The sequence below is a fragment of the Merops nubicus genome, unplaced genomic scaffold, assembly GCF_000691845.1.
Source record: "Merops nubicus isolate BGI_N331 unplaced genomic scaffold, ASM69184v1 scaffold24065, whole genome shotgun sequence".
Classification (NCBI taxonomy): domain Eukaryota; kingdom Metazoa; phylum Chordata; class Aves; order Coraciiformes; family Meropidae; genus Merops; species Merops nubicus.
This window is the reverse complement of record NW_008611942.1, coordinates 4,830-18,441: the sequence shown is the minus strand read 5'-3', so window position 1 is coordinate 18,441 and position 13,612 is coordinate 4,830. Positions and strand designations below refer to the sequence as shown.

At 39.2% G+C, this 13,612-nt stretch overlaps 1 protein-coding gene across 1 annotated transcript; it reads right to left on the bottom strand.

The window, feature by feature from the left end:
• Positions 1-10,859: 10,859 nt before the first annotated feature.
• Positions 10,860-12,898, bottom strand: KCNG1 (potassium voltage-gated channel, subfamily G, member 1). Its single transcript, XM_008941404.1, has 2 exons — positions 12,140-12,898; positions 10,860-11,630 (listed from the first exon to the last, which is right to left on the bottom strand). The coding sequence occupies exons 1-2, from the start codon at positions 12,896-12,898 to the stop codon at positions 10,860-10,862; spliced, it is 1,530 nt and encodes a 509-aa protein (XP_008939652.1).
• Positions 12,899-13,612: the final 714 nt, after the last annotated feature.

Genomic DNA, 13,612 nt, shown 5'->3' with positions numbered 1-13,612 from the left:
CCACTGATCCAGGGAATATCTGAGTATTGATAGTTTAAAAACAATAATTTAATTCTTTGCCTGTGCTTTCTGCCCAAAGTTCTATTGCCCTAATTAGTGGTAACCTTCTCAGTTAAAGCATCTTTAGAGTCGTATTACAGTCCATTCAAAGCACCATTTCTGAGATGAAGTTTCTTGTAATTATTTTTTGGATGCAGTTGCTTAAATCGTTTCTTCACTTTTCATGGTGACAGGCTTAAACTTAACATCCTCATCTTGTTAGCCTTTTTCAACATTGATAACTTTGTAGGTTCTTATCACGTTTCCTTCTTTATTTCCTTTCCTTTGCACTGTTATTAAAACCAATGGCAGCATCGATGTACAATTCTTCTAAAAGATAAAGAAGCCATTGTTCTACTAGCATAATATGACAATTGCTAAGAATAACAAAGTTTTTAACTTTTTGCACAGGTGGTCAAAATACAGATATGGATGGAGACTGATAACACCATGGTGTTGAATGTTCTATATTCCAGCAGTAACAAAACTTGAACAAAAGGCCTTGCTCAGGCACCGCTGACAACAGCAACAGACTTCCAGGCTGCTGGGCATCTTTTTCCATGTGGTTCACCCCTGTCACACCTGCAGAGGTCCAGCTGGGAGGATGAGATAGCTGTACTGTAATTAACTATAGCACAGGAAATTTGTTCTTATTTATAGGGATTGCACCCTACTCATTATTTAGCTGTTTTTTCTCTATCCAGTGAGTTGTAGGGGTGCAGAAATAGAAAGGGTGACAAAGCTACTTAAATCTTAAGCAATTCTACTTGTACAAGTTCAGAGCCAAAGTCACATGCAGAAATTCTAGGCAAAAGAGTATGCTGGTCTATTCCCAACTACTTGACAGTGTGGTCACTGTGTGTGCATCCCTACCACTGAAGTTTAATTTTATCTAAGATGTAAGAAGCTACAGCACTGTCCCTTCTGTAAGTGCACTTTTTGAATTAGATTTTTTTTTTTTCCCCCTAAACATCAGACAACTGGGAAGCAGATATTCCCTGTGTGGCTGTTTAATTTAGAACAGAAGCTCACAAAGTCATTAGTCTTTTCGTGACAAATGGGAGATTAGTGCCTTGGTGTTATCTTGTTTGTTTGCAAGAATGAATGTGAAAAGCCTCCTTTTCCTAAAGGCAAGGTTTGTTTTATGTTAACTGTAGAACATCTTCAGCTGACTGCTTGCCCATGAGCAGAATTTCTCCTTTATTCTCTCCGTGTGAAGCTTACAGCTCCCTTGCTTCTATTCTCTCCCTCATCCATGGGTGACTCTAATTTAGTGTGGCCACTGTCCCTCCTGTTGGAAACTGCTCATTTTTGGCCCTTCCTTCTGCAGATGTTGATGTTTATTTATTCCCCAGGGAGCCTTTTCAAGGAGAAAAGTAACCCCAGCAAAGCAGTGGATGGATGACTCACAAGGAGTGTAAATGCCTCTGTGAGGGAAGTGTGGGTGTGGGTTCATGGCTGGCTCTGGGAGAGCAGGACACCTGAACCTCAGGTTTAGGTGACCTTGTAATGAAGGAGCCCTTTGAGCTACAAATTTACGCTCTATGACATTTGGGATTCACAAGGCTTAACTTTTACTTGCCATGCAGCCCATTGCTCTGAACAGTCCCTGCTGCTATTTACAACTGCTTTACCAGCACAGAAAGACTTGACTGCTCTTTCTATTGAGCTTGACCTATCCATGGTGTTAAATTCCTTGCCTGCTTGCAGATCAGTGCTTAGTGACAGCTCTTTTCTCTTTTGAGCATAAACACAGTGATGTCTTCATGTCTTGTTGTAAATATGTTTTAAGTTTGAGAAATATAGATTGATCCTCCGACAAAGAAAGAGCAGCAATTTCATAGTTTCTGTTAGAAAATGTGGTCTGTATGGGGCTACCTTTCTCTGACATTAAACATCTAAGGGTTAAGAATAGATGCAGGTTCTCTCTGTCATTAGGGAGAGAAATAGATCTCTCCTTTGCAGGGAGAGTGCTCCCAGCTTACTATGGGTATCTGGGATGGCCGGGAATACTCGGCTGAGCCCTGCTGGAGTCCAGTCCACTAGGTGATGGCAGGTGCCTCACTGAGTAAAGTTTCACAAGTGCTGGCATAGGCTTTCCCCGGCACCTCACTTGGACTGATACATGCAGTTGTGTGACTGCAGGGAGGATTGGGTAAGGGAATCTTCTCTTCTTACTTATTTTTAAGCAAGACAAATTTTTCTGGTCCCACAGCAGCAGGAGTGCCAGGGCTTGTGAAGTGGGAAGGAGAGGTTTGGGTAAGGCACATTTAAACTGCTTGAATATTGAGCACTTGCACAGCTACCACTAAGGGAATGATTTTTTTCCTCCCCTTTGAAGCGTGTCTTGTAATTTCTTTCATAAATAAAATAACTGCTTAATTTCCAGGCTCCTCTTATACAAGGGATGGAGGTGTTCACATTTTCCCTATGTGACCTTGAAGCTTGCTAATTTTAGCCAGAAAAAGTTGCATTAGCCTTTTGAAAAATGTCACTTACAAAATATTCCAGCCAAATAAACTCCCATAAGTGTCAATATATGTTTTACACTTCCCGGAAATTACGGTGATGTAATTCATCCTAGTTTCCTTGCAGATCTTGACAGCCTGCTCTGGCAAATGAAATTGAAAGCTGAATATTTTCTTCGAAGTTCGAAAAATTCTTAAAAATAGAATTTTAGCCATCCTTTCATGCTGATGGATGCTGTAGGACAGGGATTCGTGACTCAGACGAGAACTGCCAGGAGTGGCCCGTAGATGGCAATGTGGGATCATTGAATGTGGCACACTCTGCTCTGCACTGATGAAACCCCTTCTCTTACCCAAACACAGCTAGGAGTTAGGACGTTTCTCAGGATCTCTTGACTCTGCTAGAGGCACTGACCAACACATCCTCTATGGCTAGTCATGCGTTTTGAGTACTCTAGCTTTCCTAGTTAGAAGTACAATCATATTCAAATACAGCAAATAATGACATTTTTATTGACAGGGCAGTTTCTCTGGCTTTGCATATCAGTAGTATGGAAAAACTTAAATGTGCAAGTGTTTGGAGCACTTTGGCTGTGGGACGGGGTTCCTGCTGCCAGTGAAGAGCCAGGAGTCAGTGGGAAAAAAATACACGTGCAGGTTTATTCAATTCCCATCAACAGGAATGTTTTATTAGCACAATTTCAGGGCTTATGGAAGCCTCTCTGGTGGGACGCAGATGCCCAGATGTCTTACTTCATGCTGGTATGGATGATATTTCTTTCCTGTTCCCATCAAATAGTTTGTTTTCATCCTGTGATACCCGTGTTCAATTTGTGCTCTCTGTTTTCACCTAACTAAAATAAATTGACCCACTTACTGTGCTGCATGATGCTTTCCAGTCTTGACTTTCCCCGCTCAGGTTGTCCCCAGAAGTATTCCTCTCCAAAATGAAAGACACCTGCAATCCCACATGTCGGATCTGGTTTGCTTGCGGATAATATTTCGTGATTTCCCAAAATGTGCTTTTATATATGAGTGAAATGGAGTCATCTTTTCCTTGGCTGACCTGGGAACTACTACTGCTGTAACAGTTATGGATGATATCACTCAGCTCCTTTGTGATATGAGGTGCATCTCTAAAGAAAATGAGAGCATTTCATCATTGACCAATAATGTGTCAAAAATTTATTTCTGTATATAACTAACTATAAAATCTTCCACTAATCCACACAACTTTCTTCCTGAAGGTGGGCACCATTAAATTGTATTGTTATTATTAGTAGAAAGCTGAATATTATTGTACTTGCTGACCACTTTACTTGTGTGATTGAAAACCATAAAATTAGCTGTCTAGTTTCAGAATCAAATGAACTGGGATTCTAGATGTGGTGGATTAAAACCCCTGCTTTTCCCTGGGAGGTGGAGCTCTGAAATATGAAGGGAGGAGTATGTGCTAGCTGGGACACACCCAGCTCCACCCCCAGGTGCTGGCTTGAATGAGAAGAGGCGGAGACCTGTTCTAGTCCCACTTCCTGTCTTCAGGACTTCCTGCTGGAAACTATAAAAGGGGGCAAGAGAGGGTCTCTTTCTCTCTCTGCTGGACCTTTCAGCGGGACTCATGCTGCTTTCTTTCTGCTGCTGCTCCCTGTTCCAGCCCGTGGACGGTGGACATCTTGGGATTTGGGCCTGTTCTCCAAACTCATTTCCCGCCTTCATCCACGCCTGAGAACTTTTTATCCAGCTGCATCCATCAAGGATCCAGCTTCAATCCACATCAATCCATTGGGATCCAGTACAAAGGGAGCTTCAACACAGCGCCTGGTTTTGTATTTTGGAAATTTATCCCTCCTTACCTTGTTACCCCCATAATCTTTTTACCCTGTTAATTCCTATCCTTCTTGCTTTCTGTTCCCTGTTAAATAATATATTTTATCTTTAATTAACTTCCAATGGGTGCAAAATCTCTATTACTCCTGCCTTCCTTTGTTTATGTCTCTACCTGGGGAGAAACACAAAATTCTGCTCCGGGGTCCTGCCCCTCAGTCCTTAAATGGAGACATTAGAAAATTCTAATCTCCAGACGATGGCTGGGAAGTACTGTCATTTCAGGTCAGTTACTTTAGTATGCTAATTATTGTAGGTTACAGCCCTGTGTTTCTGGGCCCACAATGAATGGAGGAATAAAATTATGACCATGATTAAGATGGGCTACGAAACTGCAGTCATTAAAATGTGTACCAAATAAAGGAGAAGCTGAAACCTTAGCTTGTCTGTATTAGATGTGTTTATGTGCCTTAGTTGACTTCAGTGGTGCACAAAGCTGTCCAAATCATGTCACAAGGGCTACAGGGATAATGAATTAATATTTATGAAGTGTAGCAAATATGCTCTAATTACCCTAATTGGCCTGCTGTGTTTCCAGTTATGGCAGAACTTTGTTCAAGTGACATTTGCTTCTGGATTAGTTCCCACAGGCAAAGAGAAAGTAAAAGCCCACTTTGGACAGGGTAGAAACATCCCCTGATACTATGATCCTGCAGTTTCTTCATGCTTTTGGCATTTCTAGTAACATTCCTAATGTCTTTAATGATTTTTAGGGAGTATTTCAGGAGATCGGTGGTGCTGGAAAATTACAGAGGAAAACAATGAGCAAAAAAGGAGAAAGGTCGTGTTTTATTGTCAGTAATTAATAGGCTGAACTCTGAAGACTTTCAGTTTGGCAGCACAGGCAAAATTCTCTTTGACTTTCTTTGTGGTCTAGGAATTTATTTTTATTTGTGGTGTATGATTTTACATAGTGACTGACAGCTACCAAACAAGGAAACCTGTCTTAAGCTCTTACACTGTAATGTTGCAGAGAAGACAAAATATGCACAGATCTGAACCAATTCATTGAATTGCATGTTTTGCATCTAAACTCCTCTGTATTTTTCCTGGTGTTTATATGATCATTACCATGTTAGGAACACTGACATGCTGAAATGGAATTATTAAAATGCCAGAGAGGAAGTGGTAAATGAATGGGTAAATCTAGTGTTAAGCATTTTCTGCTTTAGCAATAGAACTTCTGAAGTGTATTTTTGTTGACGGGGTGACGTTTGTCCACTACCTTGAATTCTAGTTTTATGCCTTCATTCTGTCTGGTTTCTGTAGGTTGCACTTGTTGTGCCTATGAGATGCAACAGTTCCATTACCTCAGAAGGCATTGTACTTAGGCTATTTTTTTTTTCTGTATTTTTGGTACCCTTATCATCTTCTGGATAAAGAGATACTAAATTCACTGTCAAATCTTGCATGAGGTAGCCAACAGAACTATTAGGACAGAAAAAAATGGGACATATCCTATTGCAGCAGCTATTGATAGAGTCATTACTCAACATTTTCATTTCTAAAAATGTGAAACTTTCTGACACTTGGATCCATCAACTGGTCAGGTTAGAGCTTAATGTCACTGACTCATGCATGAGCAGAGATTGATGTCACAGTCTTCAAAGTCACATTTGTCACTTTTTGTTGTTTAATATTTGATTAAATGCAGTCAGTTAAATCTATGTAGGGTAAGGAGTATCCAGTCCGATTTTCAGCCTGTTGCAATACCAAGAGAGAGATTTGAAATTTTGTAGCTTTGTTTTGAGAAGTACTGTATATTGTTGTGTATGTTCCTTTACTCCTGTTTAAACTTACCAGTCTTTTTCTTAACTAGGGGGAAAAAAAAACAAACAAGCAAACCAGAAAACAGCCTCAAACCAGTAGTTGTATGGAACAGAGCTATTTTACAGTCAGGCATCAGCTGCCAAGAACTGTATATTTGCTGCTGACTTGTTGTTTCAAGTTGACCCTGACCTCTCTGGATCCAGATTCTTTGTGCTGCTTCATATTCCTTGGTCTCCACATGCAGTGAATGAGATGTGGAAAGGAAAAATAATGTGGAGTTAGCGTTCAAGTTAGTTATATTGCTGATTCTGTGCAACTGAAGAGTAAGACTCCAAGTCATCTATACTAACACTGGCCTTCTAATATGACACCCAAATTAGGGATCTAGTTCATTCTAGGCTCCATCTATTAAAAAAACCAAAACCAAAACAAAACTAAAACAAAACAAAACAACCAACCAAACAAAAACAAAACAAAACAAAAAAAACCCCAAAAAACCCCAAAAAAACCCAACGACAAACAAACAAAACAAAACAAAACAAAACAACAAAAAAACCCCAACCAACAAAACAACTACATATCTCCCAGTGGTGATTCAGATCTTTTCACAAAGCTGCTACTTCAGACACTTCAGTAAATGTCTAAAATGAATTGTTACTCTGTCAGTCTGTAGCCTAAAGGACAGTTTTAGTGGAAAGCTTTTGTTCACAGAGATTCCTATGAAACTTGGGGTTTAGTTACAGAGCTATAGCAGTAGGAATGAGAACCTTCAGGAAAAAATTTTTGGTTTTGCATCAGCCTGAATACCCAGTTAAACTCTACCCACACAAGTCATGAATGTAGAAAGCATGCCAGTTTTCCTTCTCAGACATGCATCTGATGATGTGTAACTCCATGAGTCAGTCCTGCATGCTTTTTTTTTAATTGCTTAATTGGACATTGCTAAAGCCTCTGACTATGGAAATCTGAGGTATGGAATTACTGTGGAAAAAATACAAAGGGACAAATGGAGACAAGTCCTATACATTGCCAGAGAGAAATTTCCCTGAGAACTTGACCTGTAACAAATGTCAGTGTAATACTAATGATTCCAGCTCACCTTGCAAATTATGTTCTTTGATGTACAGTTAGAGAAGCCTTGTGGCTCTGTCTTAATTTATCAGTGTTGCACTCACCAAGTGATTTTTTTAATGCTTTTGTAATTGTTTTTTGAGGAAGAAAGGTAGAGAAAGGAAAGACTTTGGAAGAAATAATTTAGTATACCACCTTACCTGGAAATTCTGGGTTTGCCAGGCATTTTTCTCTTTCTCATTCTCCACAGACCGTTCCTGTTCTTTTCTGAATCTGTTAGATTATTTGGTTAAATGGTTAGAATATTTTAAAGTTATGTCCCAATTAATTGTGATTGTGATTCTTGGGACAACATGCAAGAAAAAGGTTTCCCTGTACAAGCTGCTGAATTGGTACCTAAATTATTCTACATTGAGGTAATTTTCTTTCCTAGTAAATGCTTTCTATCACAGCCAGTCTGCTTCAGCTAGCAATGCTCATAGCCCCTTTTCTGCTTTAGCTGCCACTCACTTCTCATACTGACCCCAGGTTGTTGAAGATGTCTATAGCATGTGTGACAGTCTGTACCATAAGAAGCACATGAAAATGAAAGGAGAGCCTAACACTTTATTAATCAAATTTAACACAGCTACTGCTGTTTGAATTCATACTGTACATATTACTGCAGTATACAGAGGATAATATAAATAGCAACGCAAGCCTATCTCTATTGGAGACATGCACCACGTTATCAGTGGCAATTCAAACATTCTTTGACTTCATATTTTATTGGAGCTTTCTTGTTGATTGCACATGCTGTTAAAATGCAAAAAAAAAGATTGATAGCTGACTTCGTAGCTGTCAGCTGTGTCACTGGAAACAGCTTTTGAGTCAATCCATAATTTTCATGAATTTGACAAAAAATTCAGAAAATATACTGTAAAGAGGCATAATCATCTTATACCCTCAGCCTTCACAGTAAAAGCTGGAACACAGCATGTGGGTTTCATACAAATGTGCTCTTAAGACTTAATAGCTAGATTTATTTAGCATAAGGGCTACAGTATGGATTACCTCTTGTAAAACATAAGCAGGTATGTTACAGTGATTCATAGTAAAATGTTGATATGCTTACAGGTAATGTATTGCCAAGCACAAAAATACATAGGGGACATCATGGATGGCTTATTTGTTCCTGGCTTAGGCAGAACTTGCAACTGGCAAGATGCTTTCACAGGTTTGCTCAACTGACACCCAACTTCAGGCTAATAATTTCTTTTTTTTTTCCCCCCACCCCTGGATAAGGACTTTAGAATCAAGCTATAATTTTGGGATAAAAAAATGAAGTGATATACAAAATAAATTATCATTAACTTAATGTAAATACATTGAGAAAATGGACAGACCTCAGCATTTACTAGCTAGTATAACATGGAAATAAGCTTAGGTTTTATTTGGTACGTCTTCATTTTTCCTATATTCACTTAGAGCTTCTTATTTATGGCTCAGCCTGTCAAACACATTCTTAGATAAGCAACTGTTGCTCACAGGACTGATATAATTGCCAGTTCTTTTTATAACGAATGCTGACACAAAGGTAGAAGGATGTATAGCACTTGTGTTGAAGCCAATGCTACAGATGATTGAACAGTTTTGAAATGAAGAGTATTTTGGATGAAATGTGTCCCTTTTTTATCATGATGTTCCTGTTTTTTGTTCAACTCTAATTAAAGCTGAAGAACAAGAGTGAAAAGCCGGTTATATTCATAGCTCTGGCACATAATTAATGGCCAAGAGTTTAGACTGAATACTTTAGCACTCTGCAGTAGTGCTCCATAGGCATATTTACCTACGAGAAGTTGAAGAATGTCTTAGAAGTTGAAGAGTCTTAGTTACTTGTAAAGTGCATTTTTAAAAGTTATGGAATTATTCTTCAAGACCAAGTATATTGGAACACCTTCAGACTATTTTTAAGACAATTGGAAAGAAAAAATGTAGCGTGGGCTTGGTCAAACAGCACAGGCTGAGGAACTAATTCTACCTTTTTTGAAAGGACAATGTTTGTGTCCTTGGCCTTAATTTAAATCACAAAACCATCATGCATTCTGGCATTTCTAGTAACCTGCTCCAGAAATGACAATAAGCAACAATATTTCTGAAAATTAAGATAGACAAGCATTGGGAACTTCTAAAATTCTCTAACTCTTAACTGTTAATAAGTAAATTTGCTGAAAAAGACAGGGAAGGAAAGCTGAAACTCAGGATTAGCTTTTCTTTACCTCTATGCACATATGAAATCAAACAAGTGGATTTAATTTTTTTTTTAAGCTCTGGACTTTGTTACGCAAACCAGTCTCATTCCCTATAAAATAAATGGGAGATCTGTCATTAATCTCCATAGAAACCTTTCCCAGACCTGAGTGTCTCACTGGCCTATGTGCTCCCACTGACTTCAGCAGAGGAACCTAGACCGATATATGTGTGGATGAAGAATACGTGGCTGTGTTCCGGGACCTTAATTGGTTATTCGTATCCTACTTAATATTTTCTCCATTACTATGATGTCAGTGATGATGGCAAAAGTACAGTTAATTAAGTCTTAATTCCCTCATGATTGAGGACAGTAAACTATAAAGTTGTCAGTATCCCCCACTCCATGACTCAAATGATATTTTCTTTTTTTCACCATTGGCAACTTCCCACGACCACATATTTTCTGCTCCTTTTAAAGAACCAAATGCTAGATGTGAATTGGTAGCTGCAGCACTGATCTGCCAAGTAATAGTGGGGTGTCCCCTGGAAACGGGCCTCTTTTAATTCTGTTTTATATCTGAGGTAAAGTGAAAACATGGAAACAGATGGTAGGGAATGACTGGCATGTCATCATGCACATTTCTTTTGATTTGCAGCTAGTAACTTCTTGATAATAATATTAAATCTACAAAACGTAAAGACTTTGTTTCTGGGAATGCTGCATTCGATGGCATAGGATCAACACTGTAATTTCAATTACATTTTGAAGCTGGTGAGCTATAAGTATTTACATCTTTAGCAAGGTTATGATACAAACAGCTCAATTCTTCTTTTCTAGTATGCTTAGGGCTGACTTACAAAGAAATATACCATTGCTGTTGTGAATGACAAATAGTACTTCATGTTTTTTTAAGATCACGATGGGACTAACATCTGTGGTTATTTCCATTATGCTCTAAGGCATTTTACTGGGAAAGAAATTCACCATTAACTTGGTTGTATTTACATTATTTATATACAAGAACAACAAGAAAAATGAAACCATGTTTAATGATTGTATTTTTCCAACCAAATCACAATGTATGTGTATTACAAATAGCAAAACAACCTGTCAAGTACATAATTATATGTTGTTCTTTTTTTTTTTTTTGTCAGAGAACTTTCTATTCCTAAAATCCCACTGTACGACCTCAGTGAAAGATCTGTCCTATACAATATATTGGTGAGGAGAAGAAAAAGCGTAATAGACTTCTCAAACCACATCAGTTCCTGGTTAATAGCTCCTTCATTTTAATCTGAGGGTTCCCTTTGTAAAAAGCTTCCAAAGCGAATTAAAAGATGGAATCTGATACAACAAAACCTTACTTGACATCAGGAGAAATAATAACTTAAATTTCATTCATTGTCCCTAGTCTCAGAAGAGATACTGGGGCATAAAATATCACTCCCTTGTGACACATCACTTATCTGAGACTTTGTTTTTAATAAGAACTGTGCTCTTCTGTACATTATTCTTTCCTGTTCTTGCTTTAGTTCAATGTAGGAGCGTGAAAAGGTGTGAAAGATGGAAGTGACTGGAAATGCCATGAGGAGGATGCCACTCAGTATGCTGCTCAGTGCCACCACTTGGCCAGGAATGCTTCTGGGAACCATATCTCCATAGCCTACCGTGGTCATGGTGATGACGGCCCACCAGTAGCACGCGGGGATGCTGGTGAACTCCTGGGAGTCTGCCATCTCGTTCTCAATGACATACAGGAGCGGTGCAAACAGTGCGATGGCCACGCAGAGGAAGAGCAGCAAGAGCCCAAACTCCCGGGTGCACCTGCGAGCGGTCAGCCCCAGCGTCTGCAGCCCCAGGGAGTGCCTGGCCAGCCGCATGACGTAGAGAATCCTCAAGGCACGGAGAATACGGAGGACCAGACCTACTTTGTCCAGGTAGATGCTCCCAGAGCTTGGCTTTTTATAGCCCACTGAGGTGGTGTCTACCAGCAAAGTGATGTAGTATGGCAGAATGGCTATTATGTCTATCAGGGTTAGTGGTCTCCGCAAAAATGCAAACTTGCTCTTTGCCTGGATGAATCTGAGCAGGAACTCCAGGGAAAACCATGCCACACAGACAGACTCCACAATGAAAATATTGTAGCACATCTGGGAACACTCACCCTGCAGGAAAGAGGAGGAGCTTGTAACTGGCACTGGATAATAACTATTTTAGTTGGTATGGTGACAGGAAGAGAGGTTTCTGTGGTGTGTTTTTTTTTTTTTTTTTTAAAAAACCCAAAATATTGAAGGAATTGAAGCCATTGCTATGGGGAAACATGAAACAAACTGAACAAGTTAAATGCAAAACTCGGAAAGGAATTACTATTTCACTGAAGATACTGCTCGGTAAGATCAGCTTTCTAAACAGCAAATACAAAGCTTAACAAGGTAATATACAGTGGTACAGAAGAGTGCACACTAACAAAATTTTCGTTGGACATAAAATTTGATATGATTAATTCTCTTGCAAGTGATTGAACATAATCATGTAAGACTTCAAATATTCTTTGTGTTATTTTCCCCCCCTAAAGACAGATGCAAAATCCCCATTGACACCAATACTATAAGACCTTGTACTTGTTCTGCTCTTCCCAGCATGTACCATTTTCCATCCTGAAAAGCTAACTTACCTTTTCCTCCTCCTCCCTCAGGTCAGGCATGGTGCTGATCGATAAGTTCACTGCTGTAATAGTTACAAATAAAACAGACAAGCACGCAAACACCTTTCCAGGCAGGCCAGACTGAGGCCTCTCCACCATGTCTTGCAACTTTTTCATGCACAAGCCAATTTGTGTCTCCTCCACTGTTTCACCTGTTGTTTCATTTTCTATGAGGTCATCCTCTCGTTCATTTATTTCCGTAAGCTCCTCCATTTTTTGCAGATACCTCCTTTTACAGCACCAGTCCAAATTCTCTTCCTCAATCCCCCAGTATAGCAGCTCCTCTTGGAAAGACAGTGCACACATCTCACGCAAAAGCCGAAGTTTTCCAACCCGCAAAAAGGTCAAGATTGTCCTGAACGCACCTGGGTTGCGGTCGAAAAAGAATTCATTACATGTCACATCGTAATCATCACAGATGTTTAGAATGTCATCAAAATTAGTACAGAATTTTAGTTGTCCCAAACGTGTCAATGGGAATTCATCGAGTGTGGTCCATGGGAGCAAATACTTGATGCCCCCTACGTTTATAATAATATGATGCTTCCGATCTTCAGGATGAAAGCCTTTCAGGAGATCCTCTTGAGGGTGAATTAGCTTGGCTCTTTGGTAAAAGACTCCCTTAAGAGTTTCTGTTTCTGGAAAGAATGGGTGGCTGAAGGAAGTATCTGAAGCACAGCTCAGGGCACTATAGTCATAGTCGGAATTTTCTCCAGGTAGAAGCGTCATCTTGGAAGATAACTTCACATCACTTCACTACTTCCCCAAGTGTCTTCTGGAACAAAAAGCAGGTGTATGGTGTGAGTGAATGAGAGGTTGTTTTCAACTTCAGAACAGATGTAATGATTTGAGCTCAAAAACATTTATGGCTGATAAAAGCAACTGGAAAGAAAAGAGTAGTAGCTGAGTATGGACAGAAGACTTTTCTGTTGAGGCTGGGTTTATCCATCTCAGTAGAACTGACTCTACTAAGGGCTGCTCCTTTGTTCAGGAGCTCTAATTAAGGACTGCTACTCTATTCAGGAGCCACTGTAGGGCTTCTCCTGTCTCAGATAGAGAGGTCTCAGTTCCCAGTGGATATAGAGGGAAATAAGGAATAATTCCTGTACATAATGGGATATTCTTGGTTCAGAATGAAAGTGTAAAAATTATGACAGTATCACATAAGAACATAGAATTCAAGTGTGTTTTGTAGGAAAGGAAATTGTGTATTTTAATTTAACTACTACACATAAAAAACTTTAGAGTATTTTAGCACCCATGAAATATATAGAAAGAAACAGAAGTCAGGTATGTTGTAGTTCAGTAAATACTTCTAAAAAGCAGTTATTTTTAACAGATTAATTTCTAAAAGTCCATACGGAAACAATTTTGGGGAAAAAAACCCACTTACATCGATGACCATGTAAAATGTTTGTATAGTTTATATACATTTAACAACAT

Coding starts and splice junctions, on each gene's coding strand:
- KCNG1 (XM_008941404.1), bottom strand. CDS start 12,898: ATGACGCTTCTACCTGGAGAAAATTCCGACTATGACTATAGTGCCCTG. Junction 11,631..12,139: donor TGAGGGAGGAGGAGGAAAAG/GTAAGTTAGCTT, acceptor TCTTTCCTGCAG/GGTGAGTGTTCCCAGATGTG.